The 26,531-nt window shown below is 43.2% G+C and overlaps 1 protein-coding gene across 1 annotated transcript in view; it reads left to right on the top strand.

Annotated features, from left to right (window-relative positions):
• Positions 1-10,776, top strand: part of LOC102384496 (zinc finger protein 862-like) — a gene marked incomplete at its 5' end in the record, with an annotated part of 39,378 nt that extends 28,602 nt beyond the window's left edge. Inside the window, 5 exons of the mRNA XM_025195209.1 lie at positions 7,625-8,817; positions 8,921-9,138; positions 9,231-9,439; positions 9,536-9,659; positions 9,783-10,776. Coding sequence (XP_025050994.1) covers positions 7,625-8,817; positions 8,921-9,138; positions 9,231-9,439; positions 9,536-9,659; positions 9,783-10,158 — 2,120 coding nt within the window. The remainder of the gene's footprint in view (positions 1-7,624; positions 8,818-8,920; positions 9,139-9,230; positions 9,440-9,535; positions 9,660-9,782) is intronic.
• Between the last annotated feature and the right edge of the window lie 15,755 nt (positions 10,777-26,531).

Below are 26,531 nucleotides of genomic sequence, written 5' to 3'. Positions count from 1 at the left end.
GAACAGATGAGAGAGACTGGATGTTTAAAGTCAGCAGGGCCAGATGAGATGCATCCTAGAGTATTCAAGGAAGTGGCCAAGGTAATTACAGAGCCATCGCATGTTATCTCTGAGAACTTGTAGAGGTTTCAGAACGTAATGTGATCGAAAAAGAGCAAATACAGTGCACATATTTTAAAAAAAGGAAGACGGAAGTTCTTTACAACACGGTTAGTCTAACATCAATACCTGGATATATTATGGAGCGTGTCATCGTGGAATCGATTTCTAAGCACCTAGAGGATAATGAGGCAGCCAGGAATAGCCAACATGGATTTGTCAAGCGCAAGCCATGCTTGATCAACCTGGTTTCCTCCTATGACAAAGTGGATACGGGGAGAGCAGTGAATGTAAAATACCTTTGTTTTAGCGAAGTTTCTGACACTGTTTTTTATGATATTCTCGTTAGTAAGCTAAGGAAATACAGTATAAATGAAACTACTGTAAAATGGATACATAACTGATTGGATCATTGTGATCAAAGTAGTCATCAATGGCTTACTGTCTACCTGGGAGGAGATACTGTGGGCTTGGCTAGGTTTCTGTCCTAACCTGTCTGATACAGTTTACTATCTTCCTGAATGATTTGGAGGATGGTACTGAGCAAATTTTCAGGTGACAACAAGATTGGTGTAGCCGCAGATTATTTGAATTATAAGATTAGGATTAAAAAAATGACCTTAAAAATAGGAAAAATGGCCCAAAATTAATTGAACAAAGTTCAGTAAGGGCAAGTGCAAAGTACTTCACTTAACATGAAACAATCAAATGTACATGGCTTCAAATGGCTTGGCATCAGTACCACAGAAAAAGGCCTGGGATAATGGTGACCTGTAGCTGAGTATGAGGCAGCAGTGTACTGCAACAGTATTGTTGCAAAAAACAAGCAAACAAAAAACACCAACCCCTCAAACCATCAACTTTTGTATTAATAGAATTAATAGGGTTGTATTAATAAGTATGTCACTTGTAAGTCAAAGGAAGTGTTTTAGGTACCACACTTCAAGAAAGATGTGGAAACATTGGCCCGAATTTGTCAGAGAGCACAAAATGGTTAGAGGGCCAGGAAATACAGTTTATGAGAAAATGTTGGAAGAACTGAGATGATTTAGTATGAAGAACAGACTGAGGAAGGATGTGATAATATTTACCATTACCTAATTGTGATGGTGTTTTCAGTGGCTTGTAATGAGCTGATAAGAATGTGTGACCTACTAGTGCAAGCTTTTCCATGGGCACTGCAGTTTCTGCCAGTTTGGGGCAGAAGGTGCCTTGCTGAAGAATAAGATAATGACTCTCAAGAGCTTCATATATTTTCACATGTAAAGATAAATGTAAAGATTCTGATCTATAGGATTTCTCCTTTCCCCATTTTTTGGAATGAATAAGTTACCAGTTTTGTTTTAGGACTTGATTCTGCCACTCACTCATTTGCGTACAACTTACTCTACAACTAGTCTGATATTTGTCAGTGCAACTTATTGTATGAAGCCACCCTTACTCTGAGTAACTTAAAATTGATTAGTTCTTAAAGCACATTCCATTCTGAATAGGTTTGTAGCAGCCATTTCCTCTTCTAGTCTCTTGACCGTTTTCAGCAATAACCTGATCCTGTTCTAGCAGATGCTAAGGCAAGTAGGATGTGTATGATTACTTTCATGCTGCTAGCTGTCTCTCAGCGCTGACATACACTACATGCACTGTAACAGCTAGAACTGAAACTGGCTAGGTGAAGTGTTCCTTCATTGTGACTTGGGACAATAGAATGCCCTTGTGAAAATGCCACATGGTTGCTTTCCAGATCCTTTTGCAGGGAAAGAAAATAAAGGCTAGCTGCCATAGTAGAATTACTTTGTACATAATGGCCTTTGACCTTACAGAGCTGACCTATGCCACAACTCCTATGGATTTTTTTTTTTCAGACAGCCATTTAGGCAGTATTCTGTTCTAAATAGCAGACCCTACTGTATTGTTAGATATACAAGTTGAAATAGCATCAAAGCAAACAGAAATGTGTTGCTAACTTTCAGTGTTCTTGCCTCTTTGTATTCAGAGTGGGTACAGGAACCAAGGCTTATAGAAATAACAGGGCTATAGGCAGTTGCTCTCGCTTCTTCCCTGTGTCTGGCTCTGTTTAAACCCTGTTAAGAAGGTATTTACATTTCTTATATTTCTCCTTGGTAATAGAATCAGCAAAGCTATGAGCGTTTTTCCCCACAGCTTAAGCTATCTTCATTCTGTAAGCAATTTATATTGTGTACAGATATGACTGCAACAGACCCTTCTTTGTACACTTTTACAAAGAACTGTTACATTTTCTGCTCTAGAAGGGAATTGAATGATGGTTAAGGATCACTAACCTATTTTAGATTGAAGGAATGCCTCAGAAAATGTCAGCTTTTAGTTTTTACTCATTTTTTTCACTACAGAAAAAGAATAAAGCAATTCTTTACATTTCAAAGTGTTTTAACACTGTGAATTCCTATTTGATATCTCTGGGTTTATCTTGTGAATTACATTTGCACATCTAACAGTGCTAAGATTTTGTGGCACCTTGCAGCACCTTTAGCCAGTGCTGTGGCATCCTGGCTAAGAATCACTGTTAGCAGCAGCAGCAGCATTCGCTTGCAGTTCAGGATGATGGTCTTCCATGATTGCCTTATCTGTGGGTCTGAAGATGACTGATGAGACTGACCTAGGATCAACAGGTTCCATTGCAACTCGGGTATATGTATCCATGTGGGGTGGGTGGCCCTAGATTCTTGGTTTGGTCTGCAACATGCTGTTTATGCCATTCCCACTTTTCTGTCTCCTGTTGTCGTGAGGTTTCAAAGTACTGAGATGTTTGCAGCAGATTCGTCCTCCATTTGGGGTATTCCTGGGAGGTAGTCTCCTACAAGTTGATGCGAATGTTGCATTTTTTCAAGTTGGCCTTGATGATATCCTTGAAGCACTTTCTGTGCCCTGATCTTAAATGTATGCCTTGACTGAGTTGAAGAATAAAACTTGCTTTGGGAGTCTGGAGTTGGACATCTGGATGACATGGCCGGCCCAGCAAAGTTGATATTGGATAATCTTTGCCTCAATGCCCACAGTGTTTGCTTGTGAGAGGATGCTAATGTTGGTGCATACTTCTACCCACTGGATTTGAAAGAGCTTCCACATGCAGTGTTGATGGTACTTTTCCAACAACTTTAGGTGTCTCCTGCATGTTGTCTATGTCTCATCTTCATAGAGTAAGGTAGGGATCATGACTGCTTGATAAACTACAAGTTTGTGTGGCAAAGTGGGGCTCCCCACCTAGCCACAGTGCTAGGTTCCCCACTTGCTTTTGGGCACATCTCCGACCTGACTTTCCTGCCATGCGTTGTTCTTATTAATTAGGATGTTAATTAAGCGGGAGGCTGCCCATTTCTCGCCCTGATGTTAGGCGGCACTATCTCCTACACCACAGCTCATGTCTCGCAAATGGCATCCAGCTGTTAGTCACACCAGCCCCACACTGGGCTCCAGAATCCTCCTATCAGGACCCTCCTTTTACCCCCCCACTCGGGCGTCCTCCTCTGCCATCATTCAGGCTGCCGAGCTCCCTGTAGCTATCTCCCCTCTCAGGCATGGTCCCCCCGGGACCTTCAGCCACACGGGCCCTGGCCTCACCTCCAAAGCCAGGTGGGACCCCAGGCCCTTGGCTCTGGGGCATCCCTCACGGTGGGCCCCTGGCCCTTTTGACCTTCCTGGTCCTGGCCCCAGCACTGACCAGTCAAGGGGGTACTCTACCTCCGGCCTCTCTCACTAGCCCCACACTCTCTCTCAGGTCCACCTTCCTGGATGTGGGAGCTAGGGTGCCTCACACCACGACTGGTGCTCCAGGGTCTCACAGGAGACTCTCACTGCCCCCTGGAGCAGCAGATTGTGGTGCTACTTAAGATCTTACCTTTGACCCACACTCAGCCTCCCAGCAATGGAGGACTTACCGGGGTCAGGACTCGCCTATCTCTCTCTTGGGCTGAGCCCCCCTTTATTCAGCCCTCAGCCTCTGGAGTCCGAAGACCTACCTAAGCCTACTCCCCTCCACTCAGGGCTCCACACTGCCCCCTCCACTCAAGGCTACTCATCTCTGCCCCCTTCACTCCGGGCTCCACACCACCCCCTTCACTTGGGGCCATGGGGCTTTCCTCCCCAGCAGGCTCAGGTGGCCGCCACTGTGCCTGGCCCCAGCTTTTCCTCTCAGGGTCTTGCACCCCCACAGAGCTCAGGTGGCTGCAGCTGTGCCTGGCCCCCACTTTCCTTCCTCAGGGTCTTGCATCTCATGGGGCTCAGGTGGCTACAACCATACCTGGCCCCAACTCTCCCTCTTTGGGGTCTCTCACCCCACAGGGCTCAGGTGGCCGTAGCCATGCCTGGCCCCAACTGCCTCCAGTGTTATGCAAATCCACCCAAAGGTGAGGGCTCAGGTTAAGGCACCCCTACCTGCCTTCAACCAGGGTGATAACTGGCCTGGCATTTCCTGGGGGTTCCCACACCACTGAGAGCCCCACCAGGCCACCCATTTCCGGCAAGGTGCAGTTTTAGGTCATGCCCAGGACCAGGAGCCTCCTAACCATCCCATACAGCTGCTCCCTTACTTCTAGGATGATCCATGATGCCTCACAGCCAGGCAATGTTGCTACCTGCCCAGCCAGCAGGGAACTGAGCTCTTTATATAGGCAGCCAGAGATCCAAAATGGCTGCCCTCATAAAGCACCCGCTGGCTGCTTAGCTTTGGTCTTAAAGTGGCAGGCACCAACAGTGCCCTGCCACACACCTTCCCCCTTTAAATGGTACCTAGGGGGTTTCCCCTGTTTCTCCTCCAAAGCAGGCTCCCACTGGAGCCTGTGCGAGCCCCCCAAGTGGCGAGCACCCTCAAAGGTACTCCGCCACAGCCAAGTTTTGAATCTGATGTTGCAATCTTTGAACATCCATTTCCTCAGGCATCCAAAGGCTGCACTTACATATCTGAGGTGATGTTAGATTTCTTTGATGTCAGCCTTCTGTGAGAGATGGCTTCTGAGGCATGGGAAATTCTCAATGTTCTCCAGAGTCCCACTGTAAATCTGAATTCTTCTGAATGTTAAACATCAGTCCCATTTTCTTCTATGCCTTGGTAAAGGCATCAACAATTGCCTGAAGATCTGCTTCCAAGTGAGCACACACTACGGTATCATCAATGTACTGGAGCTCGATGATTGAGGTTGGGATAGACTTGGTTTTGGCTCGGGGTCAGCTGAGATTAAACTGTTTACCATGTGTTCAGTAGTTTAGCTTCACTCCAGCTGGAAGCTTGTTGATGGTCAGACATAGCATCATAGTAAGGAATATTGAGAAGAGTGGTGGAGCCTTGCTTAACTCTTGTCTTAATCTCAAAGATATCTGTGATAGAACCATTACTGAGAACCACTGATCTCATACCATCATGGAGCAGGCAAAGAACAGTGAGCATCCATACCATCTGTACCAATACTGATACCATCTACCCACAAATTTCAGTGGGTATCCATACCATCTGTACCAATAGCACTTCTCAGTTGACAGCCTAAGGCTTTCATGAGGTCAAAGAAGACCATATAGAGAGGTTTATGTTGTTCCTGGCATTTTTCCTGCAGTTGGCAAGCAGTGAAGATCATGGTTGTACCTCTTAATGCCCTAAACCCACACTGAGATTCTGAGAGGAGCTCTTCAGCAAGTGGAAGGAGATTTTCTCACAATGATCTTTCCTGGGGTGGACAGCAAGGCGATCCCTCTGTAGTTTCCACAGTTGGGCTTGTCTGCTTTCTTGGAGTTTGTCACAGTCAGTGTCCCTGAGGTCATCTGGGAATGAGGGTATCAAGCTGTGATGTGAGCTCCTCTCTCCCATGCTTGAAGATTTCCATGGAGATTCCATCAGCTCCAAATGCCTTGTCATTTTTCGTCTGCTTGATAGCTTTCCGCACCTCTTCAGGGGTTGGAAGGATTCTGAGATCATCTCTGACTGGATGTTGTGGTATGGAATTGAGAACACTCGTCAACAACAGAGTCTCAATTGAGAAAGTCTACAAAATGCTCCTTCCAACAGGCATTGATAGCTCCCCTTTCTTTGACCAGGCCTTGTCCACAGGGTACTGTAGCATCCTGGATGAGAATCACTATTATAGGTTTTTGTTTCAAGCAGCCATAATCCTACTGGCATCAGCAAAGTTGCACCAGTATATGCAGGACCATTTTTAGCCCTTACTATATCTGTGTTACAGAATCTTTTCTGCACTAGGTGGTCCACATCTCAATCAGTGCCTCCTTATTTTCTTTAAATAGCATTGTCTATTTTTTTAATTATTTTGTTTTAAAGGTAATTAATCTATTTCCCATGTTTCTCATCTCTTGTCTCATCTTTTATTATTTATAGCTTATGAATATATGTATATATGTATGTTTGTATATATGTATGTGTGTGTGTATGTATGTATGCATGTTTGTTTGTTTACTAAGTGGTTTTATTATCACTTTACAGACATTCCTGGACTATTTTAAACCATAGGTGTGGGCAGTCTACCAAAAATATGTTTTTGCATTAGAGAAAAATTCCTGACCTCAGATAATATGTGCTGTGATAGTCCATCAGTCTTCTGCCTTCCTCTTGTGTTCCTTGAGATTTACCTGTTGTTATATTTAATAAAATGTTTAAAAATATTTAATTTCTCACTAAATAGGAACTGGAAGCCAACTCCCTAAAACTTTGCATTCCAAATGTCTTCTGTGGACACTAGTGGTTTTAAACTCTGAGCTTGAGAGGTTCCTACCATGTCCACATGCAAGACCATAGGTCCCAGACTAGTGATCTGTTGTAACATACATCTTCAAGATATAGTCAGTTTAGACAGGTAATTGTATGCATACACATCCAGAGAAGAAGACACTTCTTGAAAAGGAAATGTTATGAGTTAGCTTGTGTTTATAAGCACCCCAGTGAATAACGGATGTTGTGCAAGTATCATGACTTCAGCAATAGCTCTCATGAATAATTTGCCTCTGAGGTACACTCTGGGCACATCTACATGAGATACTATGTTGCCGTAACTTGTTGCTATGGTGACATGGATTCAGCAGGCATGAACCGTGATGCCAGCGCTACTGCACAGCTTGTAGCAAGTACTAAATGACTGCGCAGTAACAACTGCACAGTCTGGCACACATGTAGACATGCCCTCTAAGTCTCACTCCTTCATCTCCTTTGTTTGCTTCATGAGAATCATGATTTGCTCCTACTTTTTACCAGCAGCAAATATTAACAGACATTTTCCGGACCTTTGCTGAAGCTATTTGTTCCCTAATTACATGCTTTATGTTAGAACTAAGAGGTCATTCAACACCTACTTATTTGTATGGGTTCAACTTTCAAAAAGGTGTTAAGGGAACTCTGATTCTTCCTTATTTCCTTGTACAGCTATATAGACCAAGTTATAATCTAGTTACCAAATGAATAAAATAAAGGTGTAAGAAAAAAAGAAAAAAAAGTTAGAAAATATATCAATAAAACTAATTTTATATATAGTTGTTTCTTTTTAAATTATAGCTATAAAAGTACTGAAGCAATTTAAAAGCAAGAATATCTCTGCTAACAAGAAAAAAGGTGGTGATGGAGGAGAAGAGGAACAAGGTTTGGAATATCTTCAAACAAAGAGGAATCGACAGTTTCCAAAAATATGGTTAACAAAATACCCCTGGCTAAAATATGATGAAGAAAGAGGGATAATGTTCTGTGCTCTGTGTCGCAAACATAGTGTGAATTTAGGGGAAACTGTACATAATTTTTGTTCTGGAACTGATGACTTTCAGCTTGAATTTATAAATGCACATCACGGCAGTGAAGCTCATGCCTGGGCTAATTGCATGGAGGCTGCCAGCAGTGCTACTCCAGATACTGCTCCTGCTGAGGAGATGTTAAAGAACATGAGCAAAATAACATTAGGAAGAATTGAAAACATTTTTAGAACATGTCATGCTATTGCCAAATCTGGACGTCCCTTCACAGACCTTGATTGGATGTGCAAGCTAGATGATATGAAAGGTGTGGACATTGGTTCTGTATTTAGAAATTACAAGTATGCAAAAATGTTTACACATTTTATTGCTGAAGTGGAACGAAGGGCCTTAAAAGAGAAACTAGAAAAAAGTAAGTTCTTCTCCCTCATTAGTGATGGAGTCACAGACAATTCAATTAAAGAAACAGCAGTTGTATATGTACGTTTTGCCAATGAAGGAAGAGTCCACTGCCAGATTGTTGGAGTTCAGCCAATTGATAAGTCTAATGCTTTGACTGTAAAAAATGTGATTGAGAAAATATTGCAGATTAATCTTCAGATCAATCTGTCAAGTCAAGACTGGTCCAGAAAATTAGTTGGGTTTGGAAGTGATGGTACTGATGTCATGGTAGGAGAAAATAATGCAGTAGCTAAACTTCTGCAGGAAGTTCAGCCTTGTGTACAGTCCGTACATTGTTTTGCTCATCACCTTGAATTGGCTTACAAAGGAGCATTGGAAAGCATTCAGCTGTATACTGTTTTAACTGATCTCTTGCAAAATATATATTACTTTTATCATAACTCACCTCTAAATAAGAGCAATCTCAAATCCGCATATGAAGCCTTTAAGTTACACCTAGCTCTTCCCTCTAAAATTGGTGGGTCCCGATGGCTACCTCGCCTACAGACAGCTCTTCAAATCCTCCTGAAGGGTTATGCAGCAATTGTCCTACATCTGAGTAAGGTAAGTTCTTCAAAAATTGGATGTAATGCAGTGGGAAAAGAAGTTAATGGATCTTCATTTTCCAGACTTTTTTACATGAATTATCTTTCCTATTGAGTTTCAGATTCGAGGAGATCCAAGTGCCACAAACCACCAGAAAGTCAAAGGTTTTCTAAAGCTCCTTCTCAAAATGGAGATTGTCAAGTTTTCTCATTTCTTACTGGATGTCATTAATGTCCTCAATATTCTATCCCGTGTTACACAGGATTGTAACTCTTCCATTGCAGATATATTTGCAACCATGCAGTCAACATTACAAACACTTCATATGTATCAAACAAGGTGAGGCATATCTGAAAACTGCATCAGACAATTTACATTAAATTATAGAAAAAAGGTTAGTATATAGTGTTCTGTGTCTTTATATCTTTCAGATCCGGTCCAAAGGAGCGCCTAGTGGAGACTCTTACACATTTTCATGGTCACCAGCTTTTAGGGAATGGAAATATTTTACCATTACGAATGAAAGTACTAAGCAATATGATGAAGAGACTACATGACTGTTTTTGTGATGCCAGCCAAGATATTTTGAGAGCAACCATCATTGGAAGTTTTAAGCTATGGCCAGACAAAATCGAACAAGGTACAGAAAGCTATATACTGTCTATTTGAGTAAATGCACATTTGTAATATATATTGCTATAAGTTATGCAGCTGTTTTCTTTTATCTCTGTTACAGACTTTGGTGAAAGGGAGGTGTCTGTCCTAACTAAACATTTTGAAGCAGTACTAGAAAATGCCAATGTAAAAGTTGATGAGGTTGAGACTGAATGGAGCATGCTGAAATTAGAGCTATATGATAGGTAATAAGAATACTGAAATTATGTGTGTTTATTGAACTAGAAATGCCTAAAGTATGTGTTTTGAAAGACTATGGAAATTCTATAGCTGTGACCAACTTTTTGTTTATTTTTATTCTCTTTTAGATTTCAAAATATCCGGAGCTTGACATGGGATTCAGTGAACTTAGAATACTCGCATAAGTATCCTAACATCCTGACACTAATAGATCTGATCCTAACACTGCCTGCAAGTTCAGCTGAAGCAGAACGAGGCTTCAGTCAAATGAAGCTTACCACAATGCAACAGCACTCTAAACTAATGTCTGACAGTGTAACTGATCTCATGGTAATTCAAATGAATTCTCCAGACATCAGAAAGTTTGACCCAGAGAAGGCTATTCACCTGTGGAATACTGCTTGTCAGAGGAATAGAAGACTACAGCCTAGCCATATGATAACTAATGAAATATCAGATTGCTCTTCGGACTCTGATTTGGATAGTCATTATGGAAGTGATTAGAATTGCACAAAAGTCCCAATTTCAGTTTGCAGCCATTTTTATAGCATGCATTAACTTTGTAGTATTTAATTAATGCAATTTTTGCTGTGGCTATTCATTATATATCACATGCCATTTTATGTTTATTGCTGGACCGCCAAAAGCATTTCCCATGTGTGCATATGTGTCTGATCTAGAACACCAAGATCATGCAACAACATAGTGGTTTAGAGGGGTTCATGCTATTGGTAGTTCTTGGGGCAGTTAGATGTCTCTTAGTTTCTTTCTGGCCAGGAGGCACTACCAAGAGGAGGACCTGCCAAGGAATGTAGTCTCTACTCTCAAATAATGCAATCAAATTTGTATGACAAGAAAAACAGAGTGAGATTACTTCTGATATTTCTGTGTATCAAAACTTTCACGAGGCCTAAGACCCAGACAGGACTTAAAATGAAACAAATTTGCCACTCCTAAAGTAACTAACTTCTAAATGAAGGAGATCATTGTGTACTGTGGGTATAAAGCAATAATGCACATAGCTGCAGAAGGTATCTTGGATATATATTACATACTAGGCCTGTGCGAAGCGGCTAGTATTCACTTTGGATTCAGATTTGGCGGATTCAGGGGACAGTGATTCGATTCGGTGATTTGAATCACTGTCCCGAATCGATTCAGCTAAATCTAATTCAGAGATTTGGCCACTGCTGAATTGGCCAAATCCCCAAATCGGCCCCATCTCCCACCTGCTCTCAATGGCTGCCCTGCCCACTCTCCCAGCGCTCTGCTCTTAAAAAAAAAAAAAAGCCCACACTCACTGGCTGCTTCCAGGCATGGGAGGGGGGCATCCCTGCTGCCCCCCACTGCCCCACACCACATGGGGGGCTCTGTTATGAGCCCCCCGACCCTGCCCGCTTTCCCAGCACCCCCCACGGCTGACCTGCCCGCCCCAGCTCCTGGCCCTTTAAAAAAAAACAGAAAGCTCACACTCTCCAGCTCCTGCCAGGCGGGGATGTGATACCCTCGGCCCCCCACTGCCTTGTGCTGCATGGGGGGGCTCTACCATGATCCCCCAGTCGCCACGAGGCCACTGCAGCAGCTGGTGAGTGGGGACTTTTTTCTTTTTTTTTTTTTTTAAAGGCCCGGGAGCTGGGGTGGGCAGGGCAGCCATGTGGTGGGGGGCTGGAAGAGCAGTTGAGGGGGCAGTGGCAATTGCCCCCTCACTTAGCAGCAGTCAGTGAATGGGGTCTTTTTTTTAAAGAGGCAGGAGCTGGGGCCAGGCAGGGCAGCCATGGTGGGGGCTGGCAGAGGTCCCTCTATGGTCCCCTCCCCCATCCTCTAGCCCCCCTCCCCCACCCCCTACTTACCAGCATGGAGTTCGGGTCCCGCTCCCTGCTGCAACGAGTGGGGACTTCCATATTGCTGAAGCTCTCTGAATCTTTTGCGAATTGATTTGGAGACCTTTGAGTCAATTCAGACCTTTTAATTGGTCTCCTGATTCGATTTGGATTTGGAGATTCGACCACCGAATCGGGCCGAATCTCCTCTGAATCGAATCATCACCCGAAGCTTTGCACAGCCCTATTATATACACAAACTGTTTCTAGATCTAAACAGTTACAAGATTTGATAGTGGAGTAAAATAAATGGACATAGTCACATAAGCATTGAATATACACATACACAAATGTATGACTGGCTGCTTACTCATTCCATGTATATTTATTTGGCACAGTGCAATGCTGGATAGAATCCCCAAACTAGCTCTATACAAGCTAGCTTATATTATTGGAAGTAATATAACTGTGTTAATGTGGCATTCCATACCAGCTAATATTCCCTATTTCTCAGTGTGGCTAATTAGCCTAAATATAACTATCTTGTTCCTAGTACCAAACTAATTCACTTAGAGCTAGCTTGAGTACCTCTTTGTGCTGCTGCGTTGTGCCTTGTGCACATAATCTGGTAACATCAGAACAAGAGATTAGTGTTGTAAACCATAAAATAGAGCACATCTGTAAAGGTATGTCTTTTTTAAGACTTGTGCATTTTCTTATAGCTAAAATGTTGAAGTATGCTAATCTTCTAAAGCAGCAAAAAACAACCTGGTATGTGTTGTACTGGGTACATTGTTAGGTATACAGTGTTGCCTATTCTCCTGATTTTATCACAAGTCTCATGATATTTCATGTTTTTCTTAAAGCTATAGCTCCTGAAGTTGAGATTTTCAGAAATATTTTTAAAGGAACTTTCAAGCCACCAGGGTTGTGAAAAAGTTTCAGCAAATAAAAACAAGCCAAAAATTTACAGTTTTTAAAACTCATTATTTTAAAGGCATTTCATGATTTATGTCTGAGTTATGATTTTCAAATACTGTCAGTTGACAGCACTTGGTACTTGGCTTTAGGATGATTCTTGCAAAGCGTCAAAGTACCATCCCAGCATGAAACATATTCTGAAATCATAGAAGCATAGAATATTTGGCTAAAAGGAACTTCAAAGGCTAGGTATAGACACTCAAAAAGCCCAAGATGGAATTTATCTAAGTTACATGGTTTTCCATAAGCAGTGTAGTTTAGATTGGTAGCAAACAGAACACACATTTACCCTTTGGTTGGGTGGGTATGCAAGCTGCCTATCTTAGACCAGGTTCTGCCAGTTCTGCCAAACTTCTGTTTTGTTATAGGTTTAGACCAGTTTCAAATCACTTATACCAATAAAAGTGTCATGTTTTTGATGACTTGGCCCAAAGGTCATCGAGTCCAACTCCTAGTAGTATACCAGAATCAAATATACTAAGACCATTTCCAAGAGATGTTCGGCTAACCTCCAGTGCAGATCTTATAACATCTTTAGGTAGCCTTTTCCATTGTTTTATCATGCTGACAATAAGAAAGTTTAACTTAATATTAGGGGTGCACCTATAAAGATTTTTTAGCTGATACTGATGGCTGATTATTAACCAGCCATATTGGTTAATACCGATCCAATACCAATCCAATCCATAACGATCCAATAGCCAATATGCAGCCTGGCAGCTTGGAGCAGCATCCAGCCAGTAAGCCTGTGGGGGGGAAGGGGTATGGGGGAGAGAAGGGGCATGGGGGAGCAGATCAAGGCCCCCAAGGTGAGGGAGGGAGTAGGTCTAGGGCTGGGATGGGCAGGCACTGCCCAGCCAGGGTGATGAATGCACCCCCAGAAGCAGGCTGGGGTCACGGGCAGCTCATCCACAAGGGTGTGAGGGGGTGGGGAGGGGACATGGCACCCCACCATTATACACAACCCTGCGGGAGGCATGGAAAGCATGTGCCCCCAGGATTTTTGCACGGGGTGATGGTGGGCTGCCTGCTGTGGGCTCAGGGCCAGGGGCTGTGCTGGCCTCTTCCCCTGCTCACCTCCACTCAGGGTGGGGCAGGTAGTGGCTCTGGGAGAGGAGCTACAGAGTGGGCTACAGCCACCCCAAAATTCACCATAGCCCACCCTATGTACACTCCTCCCAGCATCACTGCAGCCTGCTCTGCCCCCACCCACCCCGGGTGCAGCCCCAGCCCAGCTCCCCCACTGGGAAGAGGTCAGCACAGCTCCTGGTCCCAAGGCTGCAGCAGGCAGCCCACCCTTGCCCCACACACAAATCCAGGGGGCACATGCCCCCATGCCTCCCCTGAGGGAGCATGCAGTGGCAGGGAGCCACTTCCCCTCCTCATCCCCCTTTCCCTGGGATGAGCTGGCCACAGTTCCACCCCACTATGTTGTCGTGTCCTAACTCCCTAACCATTTTTGTTGTCCTCCACTGGACTCTCTCCAATTTGTCCCCATCATTTCTGTAGTGGAGGGCCCAAAACGGGACATAGTACTCCAGATGTGACCTCACCTGTGCTGAATAGAAAGGAATAATCTCTTTCCTCCATCTGCTAGCAATGTTCCTACTAATGTGGCCCAGTATGTCGTTAGCATTCTTCACAACAAGGGCACACTGTTGGCTCATATTCAGCTTATTCTCCATTGTAGCCCCCAGGTCCTTTTTTGCAGAGCTGCTGCTTAGTCAGTGAGTCCCCAGCGTGTACCAGTGCATGGGATTGTTTGTCCTAAGTGCAGGACACTGCACTTCTCCTTATTGAACCTCATGAGATTTCTTTTGGCCCAATCCTCCAATCTGTCAACATGTCTCTGAATCCTGTCCCTACCCTTCCAACACATCTACTGCTCCCCCTAGCTTGGTATCATCTGCAAACTTGCTGAGGGTACATTCCATCCCATCATCTAAGTCATTGATGAAGATATTGAATTAAACCGGCCCCAGAACCAATCTCTGGGGCACTTCACTTGATACTGGCTGCCAACTGGATATTGAGCCATTTATTACTACTGCTACTATTATTGATTACTATATTCAGGTAATTAAAGAGTTTCTGATGTAACCAAAGCATTCTCATTATACTTCCTATCTTTGCATCACATGGGTATTGCTTGTATTGCACACTTAATATAGTCTCTTTCAGTGATTGCTAGCTTTCCTGGCTCTTCCTCTAAAGCAGGGGTGGGCAAAATATGGCCCGCAGGCGAGATCTGACCCATCAGTTAATTGTGTCCAGCTCGTAGCTGCCTAGTACTCTGCATGGGGCTGAGCTCTGCCCCCTTCCACGTAGGGCAGCCTGTGCTGCTCTTTCCTACCCCACTGCACCTGCCACACACCCACCGATGGCCCTGACCCTGTCTCCAGCCAGCATAAACAGCTTTCTGGCAGGGCTGTTGCCACTACTACTGCTGCTGCAGCTGCCTGGGTACTGCTCAACTCCCCCTGCTTCCAGCAACTTCTCTTCCTACCTCTGGCAGGCACTACATGGCCAGCCAGGCAAGGGGGAAGTTGCAGCCCAGCAGCTACTGTCCCAGCATGCCGAGCTGCAGCTCCTGGCTGTGTTCCACCCATTTGGGTGCCCACCTAGGCAAGCTGGAGCTGGAGCCCTGTGCACTGAGGCAGGAGCCACCCAACTGTAGTTTCCTCCTCCCTGCCTTGGCATGTGGTGCCTGCTGCCCCAAGTGGCACAGCAGGGGGCAGAAGGAAGAGGAAGTGGAGCCACTGGAGGTGGGGGGAGCTGAGCAGTACCCTGGTGGCTGCACCACCAGTGACGGCACCCTACCAGGAAGCTGTGTACACTAGCCAGGGCCAGGGAAGTGCTGTTAGCAGCTGCAGGGGGTCTACAGGTGGGAGTGTGGCCCGGGCTGCCCCAGGCATGAGTGCCATGGAGGCAGCCTTGGGCCATGTGGCAGGGCAGACCATAACTGCACTGCCCAGGTGAGATCTGCTGCACATGCCTCCTGCTCCCTCTCTCAGCCTCCCCCCCCCAACCCTGCCCACCCCAGCTAGCTTCTTGGATCTAGTGCACAGGCAGCGCCCCCCCACACACACCCAACCTCCCACCACTCCACATGCACAATATACAAGAGTATATTTTATTTGAGTATACTTTATTTTGAGCTATTATTCAATCTCCTCTATATAGACTACTCAACGTAGATCAGGACAAAAATATTTTTTATATAAAATTAAAATACTTTATAGTAGATGTTTGATTTTTAGTATATGATTTTTATCTATTATTTGTTTGTTTTTATGATTTTATGTATGCAGCCCTCGCTAGCTCACCAAAACTCATTAAGTGTTTTTGAGCCAACCAAAATAATTGCCCACCCTTGCTCTAGATTATCTTCTCAAGAACCTTAGTCTGTCAGTTTCCTGAGTTTGCTTTATGCTTTTCTTACGTCAATTATCCTTATTCAATTGTTCTTACTTCTTCCTTTTCTTAGAATTGTGAACTCTATAATTTCATTATGACTATCACACAAGCTACCTTCCACCTTCACATTTTTCAGTCAGTTCCTCATTAAAACTAACCATAAAATAGCCACTCTATTCAGTTCTTCCACTTTCTAAAAGATGTTCAATTACATTTCAAGAAATTGTTGGACTATCTACGTCTGATTTTATCCACATGTCTGTTGGACAGACAATACAGGTCCCCATTATGGCCAGAATCCTGTCCTTTAGATGCTTCAGATAGTTACTCTAAAGAGCTGTCCTCCCCACCTCTTTGTTCTGATAAGGCAGCAAACAATTGATCCGTAGCAGACATTGCCTGTGTTCTTTTCTTCTTTTTCTTTATTCAGCGACATTCAACAGACCTGCCTTTTATATCTTCCTGATTTCAAAGCAAGTACATGCTTTCTTGATATGCATTGCAATATTTGCACCTTTTTTCGCTTTCTCATCCCTCCTAAACAAGCTAGAACCTTCTGTGTTAACATTCCAGTCCTATTTGTCTCACAAAGTGCCTGTGACAGCATAGTTTTGGTGTTGTACTAAGACTTGTAATTCTGTCGTTTGTAGTCCTAGCAGTTGTACACAGACATCACTACTGCTCATCAGGTTGCCCCATTATTCTCCCTCTTGCCTTTCCTAATGCTTAAATGCAATTTCTGATTTTCCCCTCAGACGTTAGCCTTGTGACTAAGTTGTTATGGTTGGTTGGTCGGTTGGTTGGTTGGTGGGGGGCGGGGAGGGTTGTTTTTGTTTTTTGCTCACTTCTGGGCTTTTGTCTCCAGCTGCCTTCAACCTAGGCTGCAAGTTAATTTTGAAGGATATTCTTCCTTCCTGTTCTTTGTCAGATAGGCCCTGTCTTTTCCCCTCATTTCTATTTGAAAGATTACCATCTTGGGGTCTTAGAAGCCAAAGCCATCTCTGTATCCATGCATTCACTTCCACTGTCTCAGTGTGGTTATAAAATAACTCTATGCAAGTAATATTTCAAAAGTAAATAAAGAAAAACAGAAATCTCATGCATTCACACCCACCTGGCAATAATAGTGCTGTTAATAGTGATTAATATTGTATTATCTAGTTTTCTTTTCACCCCAGCTCAGATATCAGTTATCTCCAACTCAAGTTCCCTTGAATTCCCTTTTCATGCAATCACTTCCAGTACCGTTCACAAAATAGTATTACATAAAAGGTAAGGATGGGGGCATCTGCATCCTGGGAAGCTTTTGCAGATAGGCAAGAAGCAGTTGGGTTTCAGAGACCATAGAGCTAATTTGGGCCGTGTACGTTTTACATGGCAAAGCTCTGTCCGGTAGGCATCTGGGGGAGGTGAATGATTTAGAAAAAAAGGAAGGCTAATGTCAAGAGTGGAAGAGATTACACACTAAAAGGAAAAACTGCATAAAGCAAAGTTAGTATAATGCTGTGACAATATTTTTTAAAATTCATAAAACAATCTAAAGCATGTAAAAGTTAAAAGAATGATCAACAACCTGAAATGAAATTAGAGAAATGAAGACTGACTGATTAAAAAACTCCACAGCAGGATGGTACTTGTATTTACAAGTACTACGCTGCTGCTCAGTTAATTAGTTTCCTGCAGCCTAATAGGGCCTCACATGTAGACACTAGACATTTACTGCTGAGCTAAATATTCTACTCCACAGTGTCTTGTGAATCATAGTAAAGTAGGACTGGAATGGACCTTAGCAGGTCATCTAGCCCGACGCCCTGCTCAAAGCAAGATCATGTGATTTCTATAGCCTACAGTTTTCATCACGTCTTTTTTTGGTGCATTAAACTTTAATTTAGTAAATTAGGAATTTATTAGGATTCTGTGTGAGTTAGCAAATGGTACACCAAGTGCTGATTTTAGAGAGTTTTTTTCTGAGATTATCTAACTCAGATTTCATCCAGAAGTGATATTGGACCCCCTTTTTAGGCCATTATCCTACACATATTTTTCTTCTGTTCCTCTGCCCACTGGGACTCTGTTATGGTATTTGAATTCTTGAGTTCCTTATGTTGACATCCAATCTCAGAGTCTGACACATCCAGTCTCAAAGTCCCAGATCCTTCAGCCTTTCCTTGTATGGCTTGCCTTTTAAGACTCTGATCATATGGGTGGCTCTTCTTTGGACTCTCTCAAGTTTGTCCATGTCCTTGCGGTCTCACCAGTGCAGAGTAGAGTAGAAGAATCACCTCCTTGGTTTTGCTAGAGATGCATCGATTGATGCATGCCAGAGTATTCTTTGCCCTACTGGCTACAGCATCGTACTGCCAGCTCGTATTCATACTGTGGTCTATTATTACCTCCAGGTCCCTTTTTCTCATGGTGCTAGTTAGTTTGGTGCCACCAAGCCTGTAGGTGTGTTGGGGGTTGTTCATCCCGAGGTGGAGCACTTCACATTTCTCGACGTTGAACTTCATCAGGTTCTGATCCGCCCAACTTGCTAGCCTGTCTAGGTTTGCCTGTATGTGTAGCCTATCTTTAAGCGTGACCACACTCCCCCATAACTTGAGAAAATATTGTAGATATCTGGAATTGTATATAACCAACCTACACTACAGTATCTAGAGTTTTCAAAGTTAAAAAGAAAGCAACATTTGATATCTATGATAAGATTCATGTACATAGAATGGGTTTGTATGTAGTGGTGGTGGACTTTAGTGAAAGGGCTTTTTACTTATTATCTGTCAGTGTAGAATAGGATGAGGTAGATAAGTGAACATAGTGAAGAAAAGGAGGCCACATGTAAATTAATTGCAATTTATCATACAATTCTGAAGTTTTATCAGTTGGGCCCAGATCCACACCCAGCTCCAGGAACTGATTATGCTATTTATATTAAAGAGTAATTAGATAAAATGCATAAAAGGTGTTGGCAGAAGGGACCAGAATCCTTATCTCCCTTCTCCCAGGAGAGCTCCTTATCACTGGGCTACAGAATGTTCCCCCTCACTTGCTTTCTTTCTGGCCCTATGTATTATACATAGTGTCCTTTTTTGCATAGTGGCTCAGGTTCAACAGGAGGTTTGAAGAACCTTACCTATAGACTGGTATTTTGGGCACTCTCTTGGGAGATGGAAAATGTAGGTTTGAACCACTTTGGGCTGAGAAGGACATTGAACATGGCCATCCTGCTTCCTAGGGAAGTGCTCTTGGGCACCTATACACATGCCAGATGTCTTCTCCAATGTGTGCTAATTAGCATGCATCAGAACAGATTCAATTAATCAAGTCTGCTGGAGCATGTTAATTAACATACTCCAGCAGCTTCTGTGTCACATCTGTTTAGCGTCTCAATCCTTCAAAATGTTCCATTTTGAAGGATAGGACACTGAATGCATATGACATTGTGGGCATTAAAGTGCACCCCCCCCAGCACATGTATAGACACTCCTAATGACTAGGCCATGAGTGCAGTTTTGCACTGATCTCAGGGTTGTCCATGTAGTCTAGGTGTACATGATCAGGCCCTCAGCCGTTGTGGGTTCAAGGTCACCTAATTTGCAAATCCCAAAATGGCCTAGACGTAAGCTAGATGCCAAGATGGATGTATCACTGGGCGCATCTACACATGCACATTTACTGCGCAGTAACCAAAATTACTGCACAGCACAGGTGCACATCTACATATGCGTGCCCATACTGCGCAGTAATTATGGTGATTTACAGTGACTTGAGCATAAATTTGATAGCTGCGTCTTGCAGGTATCCAATTTATGCTGGATTACTTACTGCGCAGTAACGCATGTGTAGACACCTTACTGTGCAGTAACACTGCATATACGAACTGACTTGCAACTAACTTGAGCGCACTTTAATGCCTGCATGTGTAGACACTGGCCTATTCCCACTTACTGCACAGTAACTTACTGCGCAGTAAACTTAAGCTGGTGTAAATGCACATGTAGACGTACCCACTGAGTATGTGTAGGAGGAAAACTTTAGGAGCCTAAATAACTTTATTGGTAAAAATTGGTGCCTAAGTGGTTAGGTGCTTCTGTGGATTGGTTTCATCTAGGTTCATTTTTAGAGCTGACCTTTGGATATTAAATGGGTATATATGATGGAAATTGTATACATAGTATATGATTATATATAATTATGTATAAAATGTATTAATAGTACCATTAAGTTACCTTATTGGAATAGGATATGAATGCTAGAAACATGTATTTTGATATGAATATTCTTATTTTAGTGGAATGTTCATTTTTATTTTTCCCCAGGTTTAATACCAAGTAAAACATTTCTTGACATTTTTCTTGACTTGATTACTTTGAACCTTGGAACAAACAACCTTCCTGATGTATGGTTGCGCCTAACAGTTCCAGATGTAAGTTTCTGTGCTATTTTCATTTCTTTAAATTCTTATAACTTGAACATTTTTTTAGTGTGATGCATGGACTCAGTTCTGTTTTACATGTAGTAAATGCATCCTTATTCTTACCATGAAAAAGCCAAGAGAATAACTATTAAAGGGCATTGCCAGTTATTTGCTGCTATTCTTTCCATTCTATTACTTTGTGGAAGCAGCCATGTCAAGAATTAAATCCATATTTCAGCACTCTATTTATTTATTTATTTATTTGTCCATGTTTAAGCACATACAGTAGTATGTGAGTGCCTTAGCTTGAGGGACCAACGCATAGACCCATAATCTAGTTTTTTCCAAATACCAGATTTGAATATTGGGACTGTTTGATTTGAATATTAAATTCCCCGTGTTATTCCTAATTAACAAAACATGCACCCAAAGTCACTATTTAAACTATGGGATAATGAGGATTACCAGATTTAGCAAATTTCTGTTCTTCTAAAAAAGGCTCGCTCAACTTCCAGTCAAGTGGTTCTCAGAAAGACTTTATAATTGGGGTTTATATGCTGCAGACAAACTTTTAACTTGTTAATCACATCTTAAGTGTAACGTGTAGATGTGGCCTGGCTGTTCTGAACAGAACCAAAGCTCCACCCGTCCCTCCTCTCCACTCCCTGCCACCCATGGGCACGTCCACATGTTCATTAATGTGCAGTAGTTACTGCGCATTTAGTATTTGCTTAATGAGGTACTAACTAAATGTGCAGTAACTAGAGTTACTGTGCAGTAGCACCAGCTATCGTGTATGCTTATCGTGCAGTGGCCTAATAACACTATGCAGTAGCATATTGACATGGTTTTTGACCAACATGCTACTGCACAGTGTTATTAGGCTACTGCACAGTAAGCATATCATGTAGATGCACCCAATGTCTGTGATGGGGCAGTACTAAGTTCATAAAGCTTCCTTCCCTATGGGGACACAAGGGCCAGGGAACCTTAACCTGACCGCACATGGTATGAAAGGACATTTTACTTCTCTGTGGGCACATCTACACATGCTATTAACGCACAGTAATAAACTCTGGTGCATATCCCAGAGCACTGTGTTTACACATGGTCCTGGGACCGCATCACTTTGAGTCAGGGTGAAGCTGTCCCAGCTGGCAGAGGACCCAGGGGGTCAGCCTGCTAGCCTGCAGCTGCTCTGACCCAGCTCAACATGCTGTGAAGGGGTTGGCTAGGGCCTAAGGGTGCTCCATTGTGGGGCTAACCAGTAGGCAGCACCCTCAGTGTATCACCTTGTGCCCCAGCCAGCCATGTCAGCATCTACATGTGCAGTGCTGAGGAGTAAAAAAATTCCACAGCAGGGCAGTACTTGTATTTATAAGTACTACCTTGCTAGAGAGTTAATTAGTCTTTGCAGCCTAATAGAGCCACGTGTGCAGACACGGGATGTTTATTGGGCATGTCTACACATGCATTAATGTGCTGTAATTATGGTGCATTTAGTTTAGTACCTGTAATAAGTACTAACTACATGTGCCATAATTGGTGCTACTGCACACTAGCGCTGGCACACACTTTTTAGGTGATGCTAATGTGCAGTAGACTAATTTTACTGTGCATTAACACATTAGTACGGCTTTTTCATGCCACACTAATGCACAGTAGAATTAGTCTACTGTGCCGTTAGTGTCTTGTGTAGACGTGCCTGCTGTGTAGCTAATTAGTCTCCTAAATCTCATGTAAACATGCCCAGTGGCAGCAACAATAACAAGGCACAAACGAAGAGTGTCTAAAACTGTCACAATATGACAAGAAGCAACTTCTGTCAGATTAAAGAAAATTCCTTCTGAATAATAGCATAAAATAGTACTGACAATATAGATACTTTAATTATGTAGGAAATTCTGTGCACAATAATGTATTCCAAACTATTTATGTTTTTATTTTTATAGTTACAAAAACTGGCATCTATGTTAACACTGAACTCGGAGCTTATTGACTGGCGACGATTCTTACTAGCAGCTTCACAGCCGTGGCCAATTCCAACTGTGATACAACTCCTTAAAACCCTACATGGCTTTAAAGCTGTTGATGAAGCTGCATCAGGCTTTGTTACGCATGAATACTATAATCAGGTTCTAACGCATGCTTCTTTTGAATATGAATCTTTTGCAAGATTATGCAAGACTATGATTAAACTGGGTAGTGCATTATTATATTAGTTTTGTTCATTTCATGGAGGCTGGGGTGGCATGAGCACTAAGGCGCACAGTTGATAGCCCAGATTGCAAGTTTGAGGCCTTAGCAAAAGTACTTATGGCATGGCCTGTCAAATTCCAACTAATCTGCAAATTCTGCTAAATGCCTTGTCATAAGGACCCAAAAAAGGAAGGAATTTCATTTCACAAGCTCAGGTTGGATGTTGAAAGTTTTGCTTTTCTGAGAATATTTTTGTGAAACATATCTTGTGTGCAGAGAACACATGAAACTTTTCAGAACTGTGCCCAGTAATTGCCAATCCCATCATAATTTGTGGGATAACTCCTAATGTTCATTTTTTCTCTTTTAGAGACTACTTTCTAATGAAATGTTCCCCGCTTTTCTAGGAAAAGAAACATTGTTTTATAATGTTTGGTATCTTTTCTGTTAAGACATCTGGTGTCATAGTTGTGTAAAAAAAGGCCAAACCAAGCCAAAGCAAAAAAAAAAAAAAAATAAAAAGCAGAATGCCTATTTAAGTTTCACACTATACTGACTATGGGGAAAAAATGACCCCAAACTGAAATAGGCATACTGAGCATTTTTGTTTGTTTCTGTTGTTTTGGTTTGACTTGGTTTTGACAGTTCTATTTTCACTGTAACATTTCTGGACTTTTATCTTCACTTAGTTAATTAAACAATTTTTAGAAATGACATTTTTGCTTTCTACCTGCTGACTAGCCAAGTCAAAATTGCAAGATTTTTGTATTTTTTTTTGTTTTAGAAATCTTTCTCTTTTTTTTAGCCTTTATTTGCATAGTTTGGTAAGCTTTTAAAAAGTTCATACAAGTGTGTCATATATATAGTGTTGCATATACAGATGTTACCTTTCTCCTTTAGCAAAATATTAATATTTTTTTTAATTTCATTTAGTTTTGCTTTTAATTATACGCAAAATTAGTCTAGAACCAATTCTTACTGAGCAATAATCTTACAGAACCATCCAATGCACGTAAAAACTATACCGTTATGTCACTTGAGATTTAATTGGTGATAACGAAATAATTTTCAGGAAGGCTTTAATAAATTCTGCAGCACTTATTGCAATAGCTTCCTTCCAAAAGCATCTATAGTGCTCCTCTTGGAAAATGAAATATTGGCTATGTAATTATAGATTCATGAGGTTTTCAGAATTTCTTTACCCAAGGTATCTCTTCCTTAACTTAAACCTTCCAGAACTCCCATCTCCTTTCTAATAAAGAAACAAAGGGCGCCTATACATGTGCTGTAACACATTCAATTACTTGTTCTAGAATGCTCTGTAGCAGGGCACTAAGGTGCCTGCTACTGGGAGAGCCGGAATAGCCGCTCAGGTGCCAGTTGCCAGGACGACCAGAGGGAACCAGTGTCCCCCACCTGCTAGTGGTCAGCTGACCGAAAGGGGAGGGCCTGGCTCCCATTTAAACACCAGAGCTGAGGCCAAGGGGGCAGTTCCCTGCCAGCAGCTGAGGAGGAAGGAGCTCTCTCATGGAAGGGAGGAGCAGCCTGAATGCAGGAGCAGTGTCTTACACTGCTGCGGGATGGCGTACCCCCGGTAGGCTTGAGCAGGGTTAGCTGGGTGGCTTAAGTTTTTATGTTATAGCCAAGGGGCTTGCGTTTGTGTTGTCATTTAATACCAGTGGTTTGGGTGAGGCTATTAGGGGTTGGAGGAGGCCTGATTGTAGGGACCCACTCCTGAGTGGGATCCCCAGCGCCAGTGAGGGCGCAGCTTTTGGGACGACCTTAAAAAGGGCCAGGGAGGCCTGGAGCACCTGGGGGGGTGGAGGTGTGTGTTTTTTCTGTTGTTTGGATGGGTGGAGTCACGCCTGGGTTTTGAACTTGTGACCCCTTTGACTGTGGGGCCAGCGCATGTGCCTTTGGGCTGGGGGGTGTCATACCTCAGAAGGAAGCCAGAAAAGAGGCCAAGAGTCTCCAGGCACTGGAAGGAAGAGCTAGAGCCTCGGAGTCTAACCCTGTTTGGTGGGTTTGGATGGAGAGGTCTAGCTAGAGAAAAAATGGGTCAGAACCTTATAGGAGAGACCCCAACATACCCAATATAATCGGCAGTCTCCTGCTCGCATACTAATTCCATCAAGACGTGGCAGGCAAGATTAGAGCAGGACAGCAGAGGTCCAAGAGGACTCCAAGGGCACCCCACGTAAGGCACGGATGACCTGGAAGATGGCTTCGAATTGATTCACATTGGTGCATTGGCTGGGAATCTCCACACGGTCATGGGTACCTTGAGACGATGGTTGACTCAAATGATAGAAAGAACCCTTGGGTCCAAGAAGAAGACGGGAATGTCAGGACAGAACCCCATTGTGGATTTAAAAGAACAACAACTGGGGTTGCAACCAGCAGAAAGACTACAGGCAGTGATAGAGAAGGTGGTGAAGGACAGGCCAAGAGAACCAGTTTCCCCCATGGGCATGTGTAGGTACGATGCAAGGGTTTACTCTGAACCAAGAGAGGAATGACCGGTACTGACTACAGACGTTAGGATTGAGGGACAGGAAGTCCAGGCAATGTTGGATTCCAGTTCATCCTACACGATAGTGCGGAGAAACATTTTACCAAGAGGAGACAGAGAAACGGCAGACCAAATCCCCATTCAATGCTTATGCAGAGAGGCACAAAGCACGGACCGGGTGTGGGTCACCGTGCAAGTGGGTAGGAAAGTACGCCGCATGAAGGTCGGAGTGATGGAGCACTTACCCTACCCCATGATACTAGGATGTGACTGGCCAGAGCTCCTGGCAGTTATAGCTCAGACATTTAGTTTAGAAGAGGCGAGGAAAAATGGAGGTACTCCACAGTCCTACCCTAGTCCCACTAGGGGGAAAGCCTCGGAGGAGAATTCAGGGGTAGGAGAAGATCCCAGTGGGAGACCACTTGGGACACAGAGAAGAAAGTGCAAAACTGCGAGGTCCACGAGGGTCCTGGGGAAAGGTTTTATAGCAGAGGCCTTTGCAGGGGAGCCGGGACTTCCCCTAACAGAAGAAGCAGCAGAACAGGAGGTAGACGTAACACATCTTAGATTTCATAGACATCAGGGCTGGAAGGGACCTCGGAAGATCATCGAGTCCAGCCCCCCGCCCAAAGGGCAGGAAGTCAGCTGGGGTCATAGGATCCCAGCAAGATAAGCATCCAGTTTCATCTTGAAGGAAATAATGAATGTCAGTGGAAGAATGCAGCAGTTGAAAGCTTCACCAAAGCTGAAGCTCCCTGGGAATGCAGAAGATGACGGAAGTTGTCAGAGGCCTATAATGTGTCAGGGATGTACTTGGTAGCTGTGTCGGTCTGAAACAAAAAGGAATACAAAAATCTAGAACTCTTGGTTCCAAAATAATACCTTTTATTAGACCAACTGAGAAATCACAAAAAAATAATCTTTTTCTGCAAGCTTTCGGGCTCAAAGGTCCTTTATCAGGCTCTGGGAAAAGTATAGATGGTAACCACTAATGTTGTATTTCAGAGGCCTATAAAGCATTATTGAGTCTGGGGAGACTGGGGAGGAATTTGATAATAGTCTTCAAATACCTGCAGGGCATTTTATAGAGAGGATGAAGATGGGCTTTTCTCTGGCCATAAGGGAGAGGACTATGAACAACAGATTCAAGCTACAGCAGAGGAAATTTACATTGGAGATTAGGAGAAACTTTCTGACTATGAGGGTGGTGAAGCATTGGAACAGGCTATCTTGAGTAGTTGTAGAATCTCCAAGCTGGGAAATTTTCAAAAGCAGTTTGGGCAGACACTTGGCTGGTATGGTTTAGTGAGAGAGAATTCTGCCTTGGGCAGGGAGCTGGACTAGATGACCTCATGAGGTCCCTTCCAGCCCTACTTTCCTTTGATCCTAGAAAAAATGAAATAGATTTCAGCTGCTTTCACTTTGTACCTGGGACAAAGAGTAGTAGTGAAAAAGAAAACTAGTAGGTAATCTTATCCTTCCAATAGCAAATGTTTTTAATTGTTTTCAGTTAACTCAGGCAACGAAGGCTAAC

This window comes from Alligator sinensis, unplaced genomic scaffold, assembly GCF_000455745.1.
Source record: "Alligator sinensis unplaced genomic scaffold, ASM45574v1 scaffold636_1, whole genome shotgun sequence".
Lineage (NCBI taxonomy): Eukaryota > Metazoa > Chordata > Crocodylia > Alligatoridae > Alligator > Alligator sinensis.
Note: the sequence above shows the minus strand (reverse complement) of the source record. Positions and strands in the feature narration are given on the sequence as shown.